Below are 19,645 nucleotides of genomic sequence, written 5' to 3'. Positions count from 1 at the left end.
TACATCTATGCAACAATGGGGTTCCCCAATTCACACACAAAAATTTGGGAACCTCCCCAAAAATAACACAAATTGCCTTACTTTTTTTTTGGGGAGCTCCTCTAAAAACAGTGGAACCCCAAATGTTGGAGAGCTTTGTGCAACAATGAGGAGCCCCATATAAGGAGAGAGAGGACATATGGGGAGGCACCTCCCCACCTTTGCGGATGCTCTTATGGTAGTATAATAATGTACCTTAAAAATGTGACCTGACAAATAGGTAATAGGTCACCGAGTGCATTATGAGACGATAAGGTTAATAGTACGGTTTATTATGAGATTAAATGTAGTTCAGATTATTATAAGAAGATCATCCACAGTTTGGATTATTCTTGTCAAATAACCCTTAAATTTATACACTGAATATATAAAAGTCGTGATAGTCATGTATTATGACTAGAGGCGGTAATTATTGAACGACCCGATAACACGACACGAAACCGATACAAAATTAGCGGGTTAGGGTTATGATCGGGTCGGACTGAATCACTTTAGGTTCGGGCTCATTTTCGGATCAGCAATTCTAAAGTTATTTGTGGAAAATAATTAGTTTGCTACAATAAACATTTGGTCGGGTTATTCGGGTTCATGTCAAGTTCGGATATTGAGTCCGGGTGTCGGATTGTGATCGATCATCGGTCATTTAGGTCGGGTCAGTTTTGTCAAGTCTACTCACAAATAGGTGACAAAAATAGTAGGGTAGGCTTCTAGTAGAGTACAATAAACATTCAGGTCGGGTTATTCGGGTTCAGCTCAAGTTCCGGTATTGAGTCCGGGCGTCGGATTGGGATCGGTCAACGACTCATTAGTCATTTAGGTCGGGTCAGTTTTGTCAGGTCTACTCACAAATAGGTGACAAAAATAGTAGGGTGGGCTCCTAGTAGAGCTAGCAAGTTATTTTCGACCATACCCGAGTGACCCAACTTGTCTCCTAGTAAACCTAACCCGATAGGATTTCTACTACAATTTGAATTTCTACAACTCTGGTCAATTTCGGGTTTCAGGTCATCCTTTTCGGGTCGGTCATTAGGTTTTATTAGACCTTGCAAAAGTAACCCTGTAATACTCCGTATTTATAAGTCTCTGGGTACTCTATCGAGTAGGCCTTACTCTGTCGAGTAAGGGTGAGTTGCGTTTTAAAATAGTTTCTGACCTGTTGGGTACTCGATCGAGTAACTATGATACTCGATCGAGTAAGGGGGTACTCGATCGAGTACCTTAGCTACTCGATCGAGTAGCCGGTTTACGGGGAGTTATTTCTCGGGTTTTGTTAATTATGCGATTAGGGTATATAATCTTTTCCGTCATTGTTCTAAACACTTTTCAAAACCTAATTTACTGTCAAGAGAGAAAGCAAAGTACGTTCATCACCTTAATCGCATTGTTAGCAAATCCCGGAGTTTGGAAGGTCGGATTTCATCGTTCTTTATACCGTTGTGATCCTTGCGTCAAGGGTAAGACCTATATACCATTTTTATAACGTTTCTTTAAAGTTGGTTAAACCCTAATCTGGGAATTGGAGATTTTGTAGTATGTTATGCTTGGTAGTGATTGTATGTTTGTATGTTAGGAGGAGGATTCGTAGAGGAAGCTTTTGATATCACCAATTTTGTGAGATCGTCGATTGTTGTGCTTTCCGGGTAGGGTTTCCTACTCGATTAGTTACATAATGTGTGGTGATTGTGTTGTAATTAGTGCTTGTTGATTGGTTTCGTGACGGTTGTTGATTGATTGTTGTTGATGGATGTGATTGTTTGTCTCTGGTTCTCGAGATGCGTTATCGGCTGAGTGGAGTCATTTGCGGGAGTGACTTCACGCCCTAGTTTCGCCCTCCGTGGAACCCGCCACGGGAGGGGATGTGCACATTAATGGGACAGGGTTATCGCTCGGTATGATGAGCGGGGCTTAGGTGGGAACGGCTGCGGTCCCCCACTCGGCGTGGTCCCGGTGGACGATCGGTGACGGAGATGGAGTGGAGTGGATGATTGTGTATGGTTGTATGAGCCGTGTATTGTTTTCCTTCCGTTGGTTATATGATTTATGTAAATAGTACTGACCCCGATTATTGTTTTAAAACTGCGGTGATCCATTCGGGATGGTGAGCGATATTGAGCAGGTATCAGATGAGTACTGGGATAGCTGGGATGTGCCACGATATGATGATAGAAGTCTTCCGCTGTAGCTTAGTAGTTTTCATAACATTTCAGTTAGTAAACAGTCAGTTTAAGAACATGTATTTGTACTTTTGGTTTTGGTTTCGAGATTGTAACCTTTCACTAAGTAATTCTATTTAAACGTTGTTTCTCTATTGTTTATTTGATTATCATTGCCTCGGGTAACCGAGATGGTAACATCCTTATACCTGGGTGGTCCTGGTAAGGCACTTGGAGTATGGGGGTGTTACAAAATGGTATCAGAGCGACGATCCTGAAACCTGTAACCAAAGAACCCAATGAATATAGGGAGTCAATTAAAATGAACCCGGGGTAAAGGTTGTAGGAGCTAATGCAAAGGCTTGGGAGACGTCCTAAAGTCGCGAAATCGCCCTAAAATTTTGAACCGGTCACATGGGGGGTGTATGTCAAGTCGTATGTGTTGTTTGTCAACTTGTGTGTGTGGATGTGATGAAGTAGGTCGTAATTGTTGGATGTTTGGAGTAGAGGATTGATATATGAATGAAAGATTGATGAGATATACAGAATTGTTGTTGGAATGGAAAAGCATGTTGGATGATTACTATGTGGCATTTGATAATATGACGTCACCGTTTAGTTGATTATATGAAAAACTTGATAAAATTTCATGCTTAGCTATATCACATGTTGCGTTTATATGTTGCTTAGTATGTTGGGAGATGTGAGATAACATGCGGGTAGTTTATGCGAGTCAGCATGACTCGATCGAGTAGGGGGATACTCGATCGAGTAGGTGAGATACTCGATCGAGTGGGTTTAACTTGATCGAGTGGGTATTTGACGATTTTGAATCCAGAATCGTGTTTTTGGGCACTCGATCGAGTACCTCGGGCACTCGATCGAGTAGGGGGTCACTCGATTATCATTGCCTCGGGTAATCGAGATGGTAACATCCTTATACCTGGGTGGTCCTGGTAAGGCACTTGGAGTATGGGGGTGTTACAAACCCGACCCGAAAAGACGGACCCGAGAGCCGTAGTGACCCGAAAACCCGAATTCACCCGACCCGACCCGGACATGACCTGAGTTTTCTTGACCCTAACTGATCCGATCCGAAATAACCAAACCCGAAAATGCTACGACAAAATATAACTCTAATTGAACCGAAAAGAATTAAAATGGCTATTTCTCTATTTTACACCCATCCCAGCTCAAACATTTAATCTCAATCTTGACGAAATGCCAAACATTGTAGAGTATGTGTTACGACTTACGATTAATTACTATTGTTTGTTTTAGTCAAATATGAAATCATCAATATCTATCTATCTATCTTATTAAAAGAAATTTTTTCGAGCGATTACAGAGAGCCTAATATTTCTGAATGACTTCCAGCCATAAAATATGTCGAGTACTTAAAGATAGAGATAAAAAAAACTAAAAGATAGAGTTTATGAGTAATATAATTTGAAAATTGTTTTGGGTGGATTCTGCGCAAGGCTGAATTAGGTCAGGGTAGAATTTATTGTGCGGTTAACTAGCTCAATTATCTTGGCTAGGGCTGCAGGGAAAGATAAAGTATATGTAAAGAAAATAAAGTAAACAAGTAAGACAATAGATTTTGTACGTGGAAAACCCTTTAATTAGGAAAAAACCACGGCCACCAAATAAGGAGAGATTTGAGTATGAATTTGGAGAATAGTAACGTAAATAAGTACAATATGGAGTATTTTGCCCAAGTATTATAGTTGATTCGCTTGTAATGTCATGCAATGTCCTGAAATTATCCTTGATGCTCCTTATATAGTAATCTCTCTTAGGCTGCATAATCTTCTTTCTTTATAACGTAATATCTCTTCTTAATGATGTCATTAATTGCTCTTTAATTGCTCTTATTAATTACCCCCATAAATCGTTGGTCTTTATGTTAGAATCTTCTCCTTAATTACTCCATAATTAGTGTAATAATACATAATTATTCTCCATATTTATCCTTAGCTTAGTCAAATAATATCTTCTTATTTGACCGTTGCTCTCTCCTGCTTGGTGCCAGTCTTGAGTTACCCTGACGTTTCTGTCCTGATCGTTAGGCCAGGGTAGAAGTGTATCCTGAACATAGTGCGAAAATATGAGGCCCAACAATTGCCCCTTAACTTCTCATTGTCACCGGGTCAGGTCAGAAATGAGAAAATAAATATCAATTTTTAATTTCGGTAACTTCTTTAGGACGGTTTATCAGAAGTCTAATATCCCTCAACGGCTAATTCACAGTTTAAATGTGACAGATTTTCCCTTTAATGCAACTGCTTAAATTAATGCAACTTGCAGTAAAAAAGACTAATCTTCATCGTATTATAAATAGCTCTTTAACCTTAACTTTATTTTTCACCAAAACTTGACCAATTTTTCTAAAATTCTCCCAATCTTTCTTCAAACTTCATCTTCAACCTTTGTCTAATTCCCAGAATTCACAAAAAAAATTAAACCATGGTTGTAAAAAAGAAATCAATCGGGCGTGTTGTTGCTTCTGGCACGCCTTTCGTCCCAAACCCTGAAGATATTTCTGAAAATTAGCCTGAATCTTCTGAAAATCCTTCCACTGTTCTTGCTATGGAGATGATGTCCATCTCCTATAAAGATTTTGAATTCAAGCCATCAAAGGCGCTTGATGAATGCAGTCCTCCTCTTTCCTAATCGTCTCAAACCCGAGTTTGAGAAAATTCTCAAAGAGAAGGGGTTATCCTCGCCGATGTCTTTGAAGTCCGATTCTCAAAACTCTCCAATCAGAGCTGACTGGGCCTGTCCTGGTTGGTTTTGTATTCATTACTGAGCCTTCAGTGCTGGTTGTAAGTTGCCTTTCTCCCCTTTAATGGTTAAAGTGATAAAAAAAATTGGTATTACTCCTTACTAGATCATGCCCACGGTCTGAAAGGTAGGTTATTCTATTGAGTTTTTGTGTGACAAACATAAATTATCTTTTACTCTGGATGATTTGAACAGTTGCTACTCCTTGAGGACACATATATAGTCCTGGCAGGGTTAGTTTCAAGGCTAGGTCCTCGACTAATCCTCTTCTCAGCAACTTAGATAGTGGTGCCGACAAGAATTGGACTGCTGGTTACATGTTCATCAAGACCAACTCGATTGGGCCTGACCTGGCGTATCTCAATTTTGATGCCTGCGTTGGTGGTTGGTATCCTGCAATTTTTACCTATCCTACACATGTTTTGTTAGTTCAAAGTAAAGTGGAAAATATTTAACATGATATACCTTCTTTTACAGTGGATAATTGAGGGAGCACTGTTAAATATCCTTCTGAGAGGATAACTACGTTTTTGGCTATTCCTCCTGCTGTGAGGTCGTGGCCATTTTGCTCTGGGGCAGAGCTTTTTTCTCGCTGCCTGAAGGGCGAGAGTGTTTCCAAGGCTCCCAGGTCTGTTAAAGCTTCTGATGCTTCAACTTCTGGCAATAAGATTTCTTTTCTTCTATTTTTCTTTTACATTGGTTAATTTTTTATAGCTTGTCCTTATTGCTAATATAGTTCTTTATATTTTAGCTACCAGGTCGTCTACCAGACGTGCCTGGTTTGGTATGGCATACCTGAATGCCAGACTTGCTCAAGTCAAGGAAGAGGATTCCCAGGGTAGTGGGGGTAGTGGTGGTCCTGGAACTGTAATACTACGATTTTATGTGTCTGAGGGTACTCTATCGAGTGGGGCTTACTCTGTCGAGTAAGTAGTTTTTAACGGTAAACAGTAGACTGCCTGTAGGGTACTCGATCGAGTAAGCTTGTCACTCGATCGAGTAAGTGAGTTTACAGGTGATATTTGACGGGTTTTGTTAATAATGTGGGATTGGTATTTAAGACTTTCGTCACTTTTCTTAAAACACTTTTACAACCTAAAACCTTTCAAGGAGAAAATTAGAAGTTACGTTGCTTTGTTCTCGCCGCATTATTAGCAAATCCCAAAGCTAGAAGTGTCAGATTTCATTGTTCTTTACGCCGTTGTGATCCTTGTGTGGAGGGTAAGCTTTTCATATAAATTTTATAATGTTTTGTTAAAGTTGGTTAAACCCTAATTGGGTGATTTGGGGGTTTTGGGTGGTTTATGTGAATATGGTTGTGATTGTATATGAGGAGGATTCGTTGAGGAGAGATTCTGACTTAGCTGCTTGATCGACTGTTGGTGTTTGCTTTCCAGGTAGGGTTTCCCTACTCAGTATTAGCTACATAATGTGTGGTGATTGTTGTTGTAATTATTGGTTAATTATATTATTGGTTGATCTTGACGGTTGTTGGCTGTATATTGTTAATTGGTTTGTATCTGTCTGTGATCTTCGGGGCGCATCCCTGGCTGAGTAGAGTCACTTGAGGGAGTGGCTTCACGCCCTTGATCCGCCTTCTGTGGAACCCGCCACAGAAGGGATGTGCAAATTAATGAACTCTGGTAATGTCCACAAAGGCTGAGTCTGCGTAGCGCTCTCTGGTGCTGCTATCTTCATGGGACGAGGCATTCCAGGCACTTTATCGATCATATCCATAAGCTCTGCAGCTGCTACTCCACTGAGGTACTTGCTCTCATAGGTATGTTGTGGACTAGCGAATAAAAGCCAAAGGGATTGCTGGTTACTCGCGTTCCTCCTATGGCGTACGTCGGAACAACGTAGCTGCTGGGCAGCGAAGTTGCGTTCATAATAGGTCTGAAATGTGCATCCAGAGCCTGATTTGTGTATATGCTTGCTCCTCAGGGAACATTTTTTTTGTAAACGGCCCGTCTTGGATGTTTTCCAATACGAGCGGTGTGCTGCAGAGTGGTGAGGGAAAACTTGGTGTTAAGGCTCCCAACCCTACTTGGGTAATTGCCCCTACCGCCGTCCCTGCTGAAGGCGCTATTATTGGTGGTGGCGTTACCCCTAATGGTGGTGGTACCCCCGAGAGAGGCATCATCATTGGCTGTTGCGGCACCCCCGGTGGTGATACCACACCCAAATCTAGTCTGGTTACCAAATCATGCGGGAAGACTTTTCCCTGGTTCCCCTTGAGCATTTTCTGATCAGGCGTATACCCTGCTGTTTGCGGGGTTCCCTTCTAAGACACTGCATCCATTCTGTCTTTCAAGGCCCGGTTGTCTTTTTGCAAAATCTCGTTGTCCTTCTGCAGGCTTTCCACGACACGGTGCAAAGTGCTCATGCCATTGGAGTAGCTGCTGCCACGCATCCGGTGTTGCTGTTCCAACATGCTGAGAAACCACCGGTGTTCCTGCTGATCTGACTGTGTTGTTCTCCCTATTGGATTTTGCTTGGCCGGGCATCCCTGAAACCTTACTTGCGCGTTCTGCTCCCACATCCGAGGTTCTTGGTGAAAGCGGGGGCTTAGCCGGTACTGGAGTCATCTTAGACGGCTTGTTGATGGTAACCGTCCTGCCGATGAGGATTGCTGGCTCTACCGTTCCTGTTGCGGCTAGAATGGTCCGGGCCATAGGCTGCGTGGTAGAACCTGAGACGCTGGGAGCGGAACTTGGGACACTGGAGGTATTCTGACTGGATCCTGACATGCTGAACGTACCGCTTGGAAGGTTGACTTATAATATGACCACTATGCCCCACGGTGGGCGCCAAACTGTTTTGGTAAAAAATTACCTAATAGTTACTTTGTCTTAGGTGGGTTAAAGCGGTCTATTGTTAGTCGATTTTTAGGTGGTGTGAATGTACTTGCAAACCGAAGGAACAAAACAAGAATTGCAAAAAAGTAAAGGACACAAGAAATTGGTGACGCAGAAAACTCGAATGTGGGAAAAACCGCGGGGGGAGTCGGTATCCCGCCAAATGTATGGACTATGACTTCTGGGGTACTGAGGAGGAACAACGTAATGATACAATTATTCCGGAAATAAAGACTAATATTCTGGAATAGTGATGATGATGATTTTTTGGAGTTGAGACTTGGAGTATAAGTGGGTGAATGAATGAATGTCTTTGCTGCTTTGCTCTGCTTTATATTTATAGTTGTTTCTTTGACCCGCTCCTCCTCAGCGTCTCCTCAGCGCCTACTCCCTGCTTCTGCTCAACCTCCTTATTTTCGCGGGATTTGTTACTTGACCGAGTCTTGTGGGTTTTGTTCAACTTGTGTTTACTGCGTTTTTGTGTGGAATTTGCTTAAGATATTTCTTGGCCACGTCATCGATCCGCTGCTTTTGCTTTGCTCCAATTGTTGGCTGCCACGTCATCAAGTGGATTTTATGTAAAAAATAACCGAAGCAGAGGCTCATCATTGCGGAAGTTCTAATTACTCCAAAAATTTGAACAATTGATTGTAATTCTTTAATTATTGAAGTAATTTAGTTGTTAATCAATCATTAAAATGTTCTTTTTAATAAATGTTTATTTAATCTATCATTGCTACAAGTTGAACAATTGGTCTGGGTTACCATTTGTGGCGGATATTTTGTGAGATAAAATGATAACAAAATGAGTTAGTGGAGAAAGGAGACCACATGAATAGTGTTGCAGAGAGAGAAAAAGTGGGTACATTGTGAGGTAAAATGGTATCCGTCACAAGCTTGTGACGGATATGTCATGTCTTCAATGAGAACTAGTTTTAAACCCGTGCAAAAAATGCACGGCTCGTAATAACAGGTTTTATTATTGATACATGATCATATAAATGAGTGTTATTAAATGTGCAATGCCGTAACATTATAAATAAGGCCATAATTAAAGATTTGACGTAATATGATTTCATAATTTCAGTAGCGGTCTTCATTCTGATGACATAATATGATTTTTCATCATTAACGTAACTAACCTACATATAACGTACGTATAAATTGAAGAAAAAACAGTTTTCATCTACGACAATGGTTTTCATCATTAATGTAATTAAAATAATCGATTCAATTTATCAATCGCTGCCTCGAACCACTATCACGAGGATATCACCGTCGTTGGGGCTCGGGGACAATGCACCTAAGTTGTATATGTGAGTAGAATTTTTTTCAAAATGTGCTTTTCCAAAGCATGAGAGTATATACGTAGTATATATATCTAATTAGTTGATAGCTGGCCGTTACTAATATAATTTGGGGCACTTAAGTTTTGCTATAATTATCGATTAGGTTCCCCAACAACAGCTCCCCTCTAAGTTTAGAATTGTTAATGTTATCTGCAAATTAAATGATCAAACCGCCTTTACTCACTAATAAGTTTGTATTTACATCCGATTTTACAATTACATTAGTGTAAAACTTCCTTACACAAGACTTACTCCATACGTATATATATATAAAACTCTTACCCAACTCATTTTCATATAACCCAATTTAAAGACCACATATATGATATACCCTTTGTATTGTTTTAAAATCTTTTTTTAATATAGGCAAATTCAACCCATTTGCTTTCATCGAAACCCAATTTTATCTAATAACCCATCATACAAATTCCACACAATGATGTTAAAGTTAACCCTAACTCCTCCTTAGACTCTCTCATAGTTTAATAGTATAATATCCCCCTGGCTCACTACCACCGTCACCTCCATCATCTCTCCAACTCCCCTCAAATATTAAATGAAAATGAAAATGAAAAACCTTCCACTCTCAATTTCATCTTATACCCTATTTCTTTTTCTTCCATGCAGTATTGTTATTTTTTTTTTTTACAGTATTTCACTTATTTTCCTTCTTTTTTGTTTTTTTTTTCACTATTCTTCAATTATTATCAAAAATTATGATATCTTTCAGACCTTTTTTTTTAAGTTATTTAAATATTGTTGTCTTTAATTATTTCTGTTTTTTAAGTATTTTTCCATATGCTCATCTCATGCAAATTTAAAGGATTTGACTTTTAACATTAAAGCTAATTAAAGTGAATAATCGGAAGAACTTCATGTAAGTATGATCCGAGACTTATATTTCCTCCTTTTTATATTTTTTTGCATTTATTTTAAAGTTTATATTTTTTCGATTTGGAACGGGAACTTTTTCAAATCTACTTGTATTATATTGGTTATGTTATATTGAGTTCTTTTTATATTTGCTTTCATTTATTTTAAAGTTTATATATTTTCGATTTAAAGAAAAAAAACTCTCTTACGGAGTAATCTATTTTCTACGATTTTTTTTTGATCTACCTCTACTATATTGTTTATGCTTCGAAATTTAAAAAATGTCATATCAATATATTTTGTTGTTAAAATGTTCCGAACTAATATACTCTGTATTTGTGATGTTGGAATATAATAGTCATACTGATTTTTTTTTATTTACACAATGAATTTAACTACTAATTTCGGATGATTAATCAATATGCATTGTTCACATTTTATTTGTTCAGGTTAGAAGTAGGAGGACGATTATTTGAAAATTTTATTAATTTTTCGTAATTGTAATTTATTAATGTGTAATTGTATAATGTATGATTTTGTGTAAATGTAATCTTAATTAAATAAGATTAAGATGGTAAAGAAGAGGGTAATTAATTATGTAGAGATCATGACGGTCCTCATGTAAGAAAAAAAAAAATTGTAGCAGCTAATAGAAATCCTTTAAAGAACTCATCTTTTTTTTTTTTTTTTTTTTTTTTTTTTTGATGACGAGGAGGTTGGATCCTCCTGATACGAGACCCCACCGCTGCTGCGCTCAGATTACGTGTGAGTTCTTTCCTCATGATTATTCCCTCTCCGGGCGTCAGGTCCCCAGGAAAGTGTTCATCTTTTATACTAGGTAGATTTGTGCAAGTTGAATTAGCTAGTTTTTCCACTTGTCCAATTATGCGACTTGTCATGGCATTGCATTTGGGCCACAATCATTATTAATGTTTTGCTGGTATTGGATTAAATTTGGAGTAAGTCTTGCTTAAAACGGGTCGGATTTTAAGACGGGTCGTTGTGTGAGAGGAAATGGGTAGAGAGGGACAGGTGGGACTTAACGTGTGTCTCCACTCACCCTAAATGGGTATTTTGTGAGAGAATATGGTATCCGTCTTATTAATAAGACGGATACCTTGGTCTGAAATAAGAATTGGGGTTAAATTTGAGTGTTGCCCCTATATTTAGAACTGATATTCATACTCAATAGCACATGTTCATAATTGATTGGTATTGATATTCATAATCGGTATTGATTGAGAAGGTAGCAAAGGTTCAAGTCTCCAATTGAGTTGCTTCATCTCCTTGCGTGCTTGTTTCTGGAAATTCGGCTGGTAAGTGGAGGTGGATAGGGTTGGGTCGGCGAAGGGTGGGTTGTCGTGGGGGTTGTTGATAGTGAAGAAAATGGAGATCAAAAAAAAAAATCAATCGAGTAAGAGAGGGAAAAAATGAGAAGATTAAAATTGTAAAAGTTGTATGAAAAGTAAAATTTGTACGTGAAAAAACACGTCTCATTTTAAAAGGTAAAGAATCGACAGAGACGTTATGGAGTATTAGTTTATTTTAGTTGACGGATTTCTGAAGTAAAGGCCCAGCTGTGAAACACATGAGGTTAAGCGAAGAAGGCGGGAGGAAAATGGGCATCTAACATTGTTATGAGTAAATAAAGACTCAGAATTTAAATGTAATATTGTAAGGACCCAGTTGAGGCGTTGACTGATGAATGTGGATCCAATATGCAGTGGCAGTTCAGACACTTACACCAAGGTTGTAGAGAAAAGTAAACAGAAGAAAAAATAAAATAAAATGGAGTTAGCAGCGGAAATGGTGGAAAGTATAGTGCACAAAGTAGACTTACTGATGCTTACTCTTCAAGAGCAATCTGCGGGAAAGCGTATTCAGAGAGAAGTTGCAGGTCTAAAGGTAGCAATTGAGTCCCTCCGAGCCAAGTTCGGTGATTGTCCAGTCTCCAGGACTGCAACTCTTAAGGATGCCGCCTCTCGTGATCGAGTTACAAAGGTTAAAGCAGCTCTCTATGACATTGAGCACTTTGTCGACAAAATCTATTCTGCCAGGGGCCGCACTTGTAGCTTTAGCACTTCGTTGTTAGGCCACACACTACACCGCATTGTCAACTCTTTCTTTGATAACCGTTGGAGTGCCAGTAAAATCAGGGATATGAAGGGGACATTTGAGAATCGTGTTAATGACAATGTATCACTCCCCACCACCTTGGTTCAGGAGCCCATAAGGGATAACGAAGAGACTTACTCTTTGCGCTCTGCTGAATCTCTTGTAGGGAGAACTTCTGAAACGAATGCTATTAACCGTTTGCTTGTCAGCGACCTTTTTTCAGCTGTGTTCATTTACGGAATTGAGGGTTTGGGTAAAACCAGTGTTGCCCAACTTGTGAGCATGAGCATGGCTTCCCCAGGCTTCTTTGATCACATTTTCTGGGTACGGGTTGGCAATGAGCTCAACTCGACTTGTATCATTTCGAAAATTTGCATGGCAGTTTCTAAACAGATACCAGAGGAACAATCGGACACCACGCACGAAGATCTAATTCGGGAAAAGAAATTGCTACTGGTTTTGGATGACATTAGGAATCTGGACAAGGACACATTGGTCCGCATCAGAGACGACTCCATATTTGTTGGTTCATCTACAATTAAGGTTGTTATAACAACTCGTTCCAAGGCACTTGCAACTGCCAGTTATGACAGAATCTCAACTACCTCTTATGAGTTAAGAGCCCTTTCAGATGTTGATGCATGGACACTTTTCAAGAAAGTGGCATTGTTGGACGATGACAATCAGGAGCTGGTGGATATCAGTTGGGATATACTGAGGAGGACTAATAACATGCCCGGGACAATCACGGACCTTGCATCTCTTGTTAAAGGAGAGGATAAGAGAAAATGGAAGGCATTGATGAATGCTGACTTCTCGTGTCTGAGAGAAGCCTCTACTCCTTTTACCTCTGGCTCTCATCTAGCTTTCCTCCTTTTACCAACCCCACTGAAGAGATGTTTTGCTTATTCTGCCTTCTTGATTCAACAAAATGATAGCATTGAAATTCATCAGCTAATTCATCTCTGGATTGCACAAGGCTACATCGAAGAAAAACCAGCTTTAGATGACGAGAAAAACCAAACTCTGGAAGAGGTTTCTGAGGACTACTATCGGGATTTGAAAGATTGGTCCTTTTTAAGAAATCCCAAAGCGGATTTTGATCTGGCAAAGTCAATTGCAGAAAATGAAATGTTGGCTATCAAATTCAAATGCTCCGAAAATGGTTCTGTTTTGTGCATTCAAGAATATGATTGCAACGGAGTCTACCATCTCTTCATCAGTAACAACTCAAGCAACTCAAGTCAGGAGGATGTTTGTACAGCCACCTCAAACGCTAAATCTAGCTCGTTGCTCATAGATTTGATAACCTCTCTTTCTCCACTACTCCGTTCATTTCTAAAGGCACAAGGATCAACAATACGTCTCACAGAACAAATCTGTAATCGGCTATTCTCACGTATGACCCACTTGCGTGCACTAGACCTTAATTCCTCGAATATCATTATCGTGCCAGCCTCCATTGCTTTACTCGAGCACCTCAGGTACCTCAATCTCTCCCTTAATGATTTCACTAAACTTCCTGATTCCATTACCACTTTAGCAAAACTACAGGTCATTGATCTCTCCTTCTGTAAAGAGCTTGTAAAATTACCGAGGCATTTTAGCAGATTAAGTAGCCTGAGGCACCTGTATCTACATGGCTGCGAAAAATTGACGGGCATGCCAGTTGGGCTAGGTAACATGACTGCGCTCAAGACATTAAATGTTTTTGTCTTGGGGAATACCTCGGAAAGCTGCACGTTGGATGAGTTGAGCAGCTTAAACCTTAAATCTGAGCTTATATACCTGTTTGCCAGTCAGTACGCGAGCTCGTCTCAATAGTTGAATTCCTGCTGGTATAACGGCAGAACAATATCCTTGAAAAGATCCACACTGTCACTCTTCAGTATTTTGCATCCTTTTTTTTAGATCAAGCTCAACATGAGCATCCGGAAGCAAGTTTTACCAGAGTCTCTATCACAAGTTATGCTGGTTATAAACTTGCCTACTCTTGTTTTGGACAAGTTTTTTTTTTTCCCCTTTTCCGAAGGTTGATTTTGTTGTTGTTGTATTTCATTAAGAGACTCACTGATATATAGATTGTGTTAGATATTTTTTTTTTTTTTTGAAATCAGATTGTGTTAGATGTTGAGTATGCACGAACAGGAATTGACAATAAAATCGCATCGAATCGACTCCGCTTTTCTAATAGAATAATTCAACCCTTATTAGTGCCTGGGTGAAATCGAATTTCCTATTGAGATAAAATGGTGCCCTCTAATTTTTGGCACCAAATCAGAGACGTAATATAGAAAATATTTTGTGTAGAATGTTATACGTTCTTTTGATGCACTAGAAGATTTTGATTTTCTGTAAACTTGTCTTCTCATCCTTTATCTATTTATATAGAAAGGATTTGGGAAACAGGGAAACACGGAAATGTATTTCTGAAGGGTTGCAAGTCTTGCAACTCTTCAGAAATTCAGATGCAATTGATTAAGTTACGCGGAATTTAATAAATGCCAAAGCAATAAGGGAGAAGTATTACAGGTTTGCACCTTACAATTCAACCAGGGTTTATAACCCGATTATATGAGTGTGCACTCCACACCCCCAAACTCACATTATATCATTTCCAAGTTCAAACCGATTAACTTGAAAACCCGAATACACTTAAATGACTTTGTGATCAAAATCACCAACATCATATTCCTGAACTGTGAATAAAAGCTCGATGCAAAAAACAATAAGGGAGAAGTATTACAGGTTTGCACCTTACAATTCAACCAGGCACAATAACAAAGAAGTACTCCGTAATACAGTTTACACCCTTTCATAATTTCATTATAGTACGAAGTATGAACTATGAATAAGCTACACTTGAATGACTGATCAACGGAAAGGTGAGTTTGATTCAACGAAATCCAAACCCTGACAGCATTCGATCCAAAACAAACCATATTGACCCAAATTACAAGCTCTGCTGAGCACTGATGGAACGAATGTGCTGGATTTTTGGCCAGTCTTCCCCATGTATGGGTTGACATCTTTTCTGGAGGTATGTGTGCCCTTGTATCTCCAGATGGCGGAGGGATACGAGTTTCCGCATGGATTCTGGAAGTAATTTAAGGCCGGTGCAAGATATGATGCAAAGGGATTCAAGAGATGCCAAGCAGCTTATCCATTCTGGTATCACTTTCAAATTATTACAATGTTTTATGATCAGGTGTTGCAGGGAAGTCAGGTGCTGCATTCCCTCGGGGAGATTCACCATCTTCTCCAACGAATCTAATTCCAAGGTCTGAAGACTCTTGTGAAGCAGTTTCCAAGGTTCATCATCCTCGTCCCCTTTGATATCCCCAACTCCGCTCTCCTCCATGGTGCTGTGGCTGCTCGGTACAGAGCATGCTCCGATCTTCAGCTTTTGCAGGTTGTTGTAGGTGTGTACTTTTTCATTGCTCGTTGCCAGTGATTTGAGATACCCAATATCGTCTACTTCCATCTCCTTTGCCCAGAGATGCCCTTCCGGACACAAATCGAATAAAGACAGTGTTGCATTTAACCCTGTCAAATACAACTTGTCCGCTTTTGGACAGGGAGGAAATGACAACAACTTGGGACAACTCTCGACACGCAAGTGAGAAAGGCTTTCAAATACTAGTTGCTTGCTCTTGAAGCTATCAGCAGCACGACCTTCTAGCAAATCGGCCTTTCCCCACCATTTTTCTAAGCTAGACATTTTAGAAATGTCCAGATACTCGAGCGAGTGGAGGAATTTTGGTTCATGTAACCATGAAGCACTGGTGCTGCTTGCATCTTCTATATACTCCAAATTTAGCAAATTCTGAAGTATGAGGGATTTCAGAGACCCTAGTTTACTGAGAAATGAAAGATGCTTCAAACCTTCACACGATATAAGCTCAAGTTTTACCAGTTTTTCGATAGCTGCGCAATGAACTACCGAGCCCTGGTAGCCCTTTAACGTTAACCCTTCGAGTTTTGCATGTGGCTGCAGCTTTTCCAAAAAAGTTGAGTCCCTATCCACAGTATCATTTTTTTGGAAATGTAAGCTTACTGCTTTGAAATTATCCATTTGAAATATATGGTTTCCGTCAGCTGTATACTTCGCAGGGATCAAGATCTCAATGCAACCTTTAAGGCCCTTGATGTTTTGCAAGTCCGTCAACTTGCCACTTGAATCTCCGTCATCCATTACAAATAAAGTTAAAGTACGAAGTCTGGTCAAGTTATACATGTCTGAAGGCATACGGGACAGCAACTCGCAACCAAGTATATCCAAGCACCTAAGAGACGTCAGTTTTGTCAAGTCACTCGGTAATTCTTTCAGCTTTGAGCAACCTCTTAGAACAAGTGTCTCCAGATAGCACAGTTCTGTTAGTGATCTGGGTAGCTTCTGAAGCTCTTTGTTTTTAGAGAGATCCAGATATCTTAAATGGATTAGTTTGCCTATGGAATCCAGTAAACTAATGTCATCAAGATCATACAAACCCAATGCCCTCAGGGACTTACAGTTTGCGACCACTGTAGCCACTGGAAACTGGCCTTGGAAACCTGATAGAAGATAAGTTCGAGTTTTTGTCTTACCAAAAGACACCTCTTTGTTATGTTTTGCATCATGAAAAACATGATGGACCTTTGCTGAGATGTTTGCCGAGATTTTCACGACACTAAGTTCCTCCCCTGCCAACTGTTTAGCGAGAACATGCATCAAGTCATGGATTCTACAAGAGACAATGTCACCATATTCATTCCTTTCCACATCTTGAAAGAAGCCTCTCTCCAACAAATCCGTAAAGTATTTCTCGGCGAGATCGTCTATGCTATCAGTACCATAAGGTGATAGCTGAATGTATCCTTGTGCCATCCAAAGGCTAAGCAATAAATCCTTCTGAATTTGGAAACCCTTGGGGAACAAAGCACAAAAGGTAAAGCAACATTTCAAGGGTAGTGTTTCGAGTTGATAATAGCTTAGTTTTAAGATGGAAAAAAGAGTAGAGGAATCATGCCAGGTATTGTCCCATATACTCTCTTGGCAGGCGAGCCACTTGTGCCTATGCTGACCATATAGAAGCGAGCCTGTTACCTTCAAGGCCAGAGGAACATTAGCACATTGCGCAGCAATGTTCCTCCCAATCTCAACCAACTGAGAGTCTCTTTCTTGTCCTTCATCAAATGCAGTCGACGCAAAGAGTTGCCATGAATCATCTTCTGAAAGACCTTCTAATTCATGCACAAGACCCACCTGTATAGCCTTTTCCACGGCTCTAAAACGTGTTGTAAAAAGAATACGGCTCCCTTTTCCCCCTTCAAACAGTTTACTAAGTTCATAGAAAACGCCATAATTCTCAGACCACACATCATCAAGAACAAGAAGGAACCTGGTCTCCTGAAGCAACTGACACAACACACGAACACTAGAGTCACCATCAGCATTCAAACTCTTTTCCGACAAAATCCCAGTTCTTAGAATCTTATCACAAATAGCTTCAAAATTAAAACATTCCCCAAAACCAACACAAACCCAAACCCTCTTAGTAAAAGTATTGACCACCTCTGTTTGATTAAACACGAGTTGAGCGACAGTGGTTTTCCCTAACCCTCCCATTCCAATAATAGAAACGATGCTACAATTACCATATATCAACATCTTGACAACAGTCTCAACATCGTTGTCCCTCCCAATAACATTAGGAGCATACAAATAAGAATATGTATCCTCTCTAGTGAAAATGCTTTCTCTACTGATAATCCTTTCAGAGGGGTGAATATTTATATACATGCCACCAATATCCTGACACTGCTTTCTGACCCCCTTAATCATTCCAGATGTACTAGAAAACAAAGACTTAATCCTTGAAGTGGGTTTACCATACTTCTTCAGGTAATTAACAGCATGTAACTCATCAACTACATCATCAGCTTCATAAATAACATCTTTAATTCTCTCAATGCAACGCCGATTTTCATTGGTTAGATGCTCTTCATTTTTTAATGCATTCAACAAAACCTATACAGAAATAGACCACAGTCAATGCATGAAATTCAATTCAAGGCAACCGTCCAATGCCAGAACTGAGAGTTCTAGCAAGGGATCGCGAGATCCCCTGCTAGAACAGTCCATCATCAATCATCGCAAAATTTTCAATTATGTTCAGCAAAAATATAAATATAAATATAAATAAAAAATCAACCATCTCAATAATTTTTTTTTTTTTTTTTTTTTTTTTTTTTTTGGTGTAAACCGGGGTGTCCACCGTCGACAACAGTGTATAATTCCCTCGCCGGGGCTCTCGCGAAGAGGTAAACAGCTGGCCAAAGAGTTTGCTCCATTCCCATGGGCAGGGATCGAACCCCGACCTCATGGTTAAGGGATGAGGTGAAAGAAACCACCACACCAAACCCATTTGGTTATCTCAATAATTTATTTGAATCTATAAAATTCTTCATCTTCTTTCCCGTGTACTCCATCCGTCACAAACATTTGCTGTTTATTATTTTTATTCCTAATGAGGGTTATTTTAACTTTGTGAATCTTGTAGTTATACCTAAATTGTATGATATATAAATAGATCATTTACCACTTTGTAAATTTGTAGTTATACCTAAATTGTATGATATATAAATTTGTAGCTTTTAAACAGTTTTAGTTACTACACTAAATCTCATTGAAGACGGCGATATCCGTCACAAGCTTGTGACGGATACCGTTTTTTCTCACAAAATACCCATTGAGAGGTGAGTGGGAAACACATGGGGTGCTCCACCTTGTCCCCTCTCCCTTTTTGTGAGAGGTCTTCAGTTTGTGACGGGATTAGCCCGTCACAAGCAAGACGCTTTGTACTACACTAAAAGAAAATGGAACAATAAAAATAGGAGGGAGAGAGCTTATTGTTATATAACATTCTAAAACGACATATAAAATGAAACGAATGGAATATTTCCTGTATTCATACCTCGTTGATAGACGATACACTCCCCTGGAGTTTCTTGAGCTCGGATTCGTAACCTAAAGTGGTGTCTTCAAGCATTAACTTATTCATAGCCTTCAACAAATTATCTGTCACCACTTTTGTTATGCTTAGCTCCGTCGAAGTCATTGCTTTTTTTTTTCTTTGCTTTTGGGTGATTTGGAGTTTGTAAGGAATTTTGATATGAGCTTTTGAATCTGAGCTTGGTGTAAGTCAACGCTTCATCTCTGTCTATTTCTCTCTATATATTACTAGTACCTCTAACCACGAAACTTCTCCTTCAACCTCCGGTATTTTGGGCTTGTGGGCTTGTGACCCAAAGCCCACGAAACTTATATATATCCTTGTAATGATCATTTATCTTAGGAGAAATTGACGGGAACAATCCTGTTAGAAATTGACAATAATAAATCACACCGAATCGACTTCACTTTTCTAATAGAACAATTCGACCCTTATTTGTGCCCGGGTTAATTCGAATTTCCTATTGAGATAAGACG

The 19,645-nt window shown here is 39.5% G+C and overlaps 1 protein-coding gene across 1 annotated transcript; it reads right to left on the bottom strand.

Moving 5' to 3' along the window:
* Positions 1 to 14,749: 14,749 nt before the first annotated feature.
* LOC141592601 (putative disease resistance protein RGA1) lies at positions 14,750 to 19,393 on the bottom strand. The gene is made up of 2 exons (XM_074413338.1): positions 19,131 to 19,393; positions 14,750 to 18,184 (listed from the first exon to the last, which is right to left on the bottom strand). The coding sequence occupies exons 1-2, from the start codon at positions 19,272 to 19,274 to the stop codon at positions 15,128 to 15,130; spliced, it is 3,201 nt and encodes a 1,066-aa protein (XP_074269439.1). The 5' UTR covers positions 19,275 to 19,393; the 3' UTR covers positions 14,750 to 15,127.
* Positions 19,394 to 19,645: the final 252 nt, after the last annotated feature.

This window comes from Silene latifolia, chromosome 7 (genome assembly GCF_048544455.1).
Source record: "Silene latifolia isolate original U9 population chromosome 7, ASM4854445v1, whole genome shotgun sequence".
Classification (NCBI taxonomy): Eukaryota; Viridiplantae; Streptophyta; class Magnoliopsida; order Caryophyllales; family Caryophyllaceae; genus Silene; species Silene latifolia.
This window is presented reverse-complemented; position numbering and strand designations above follow the sequence as displayed.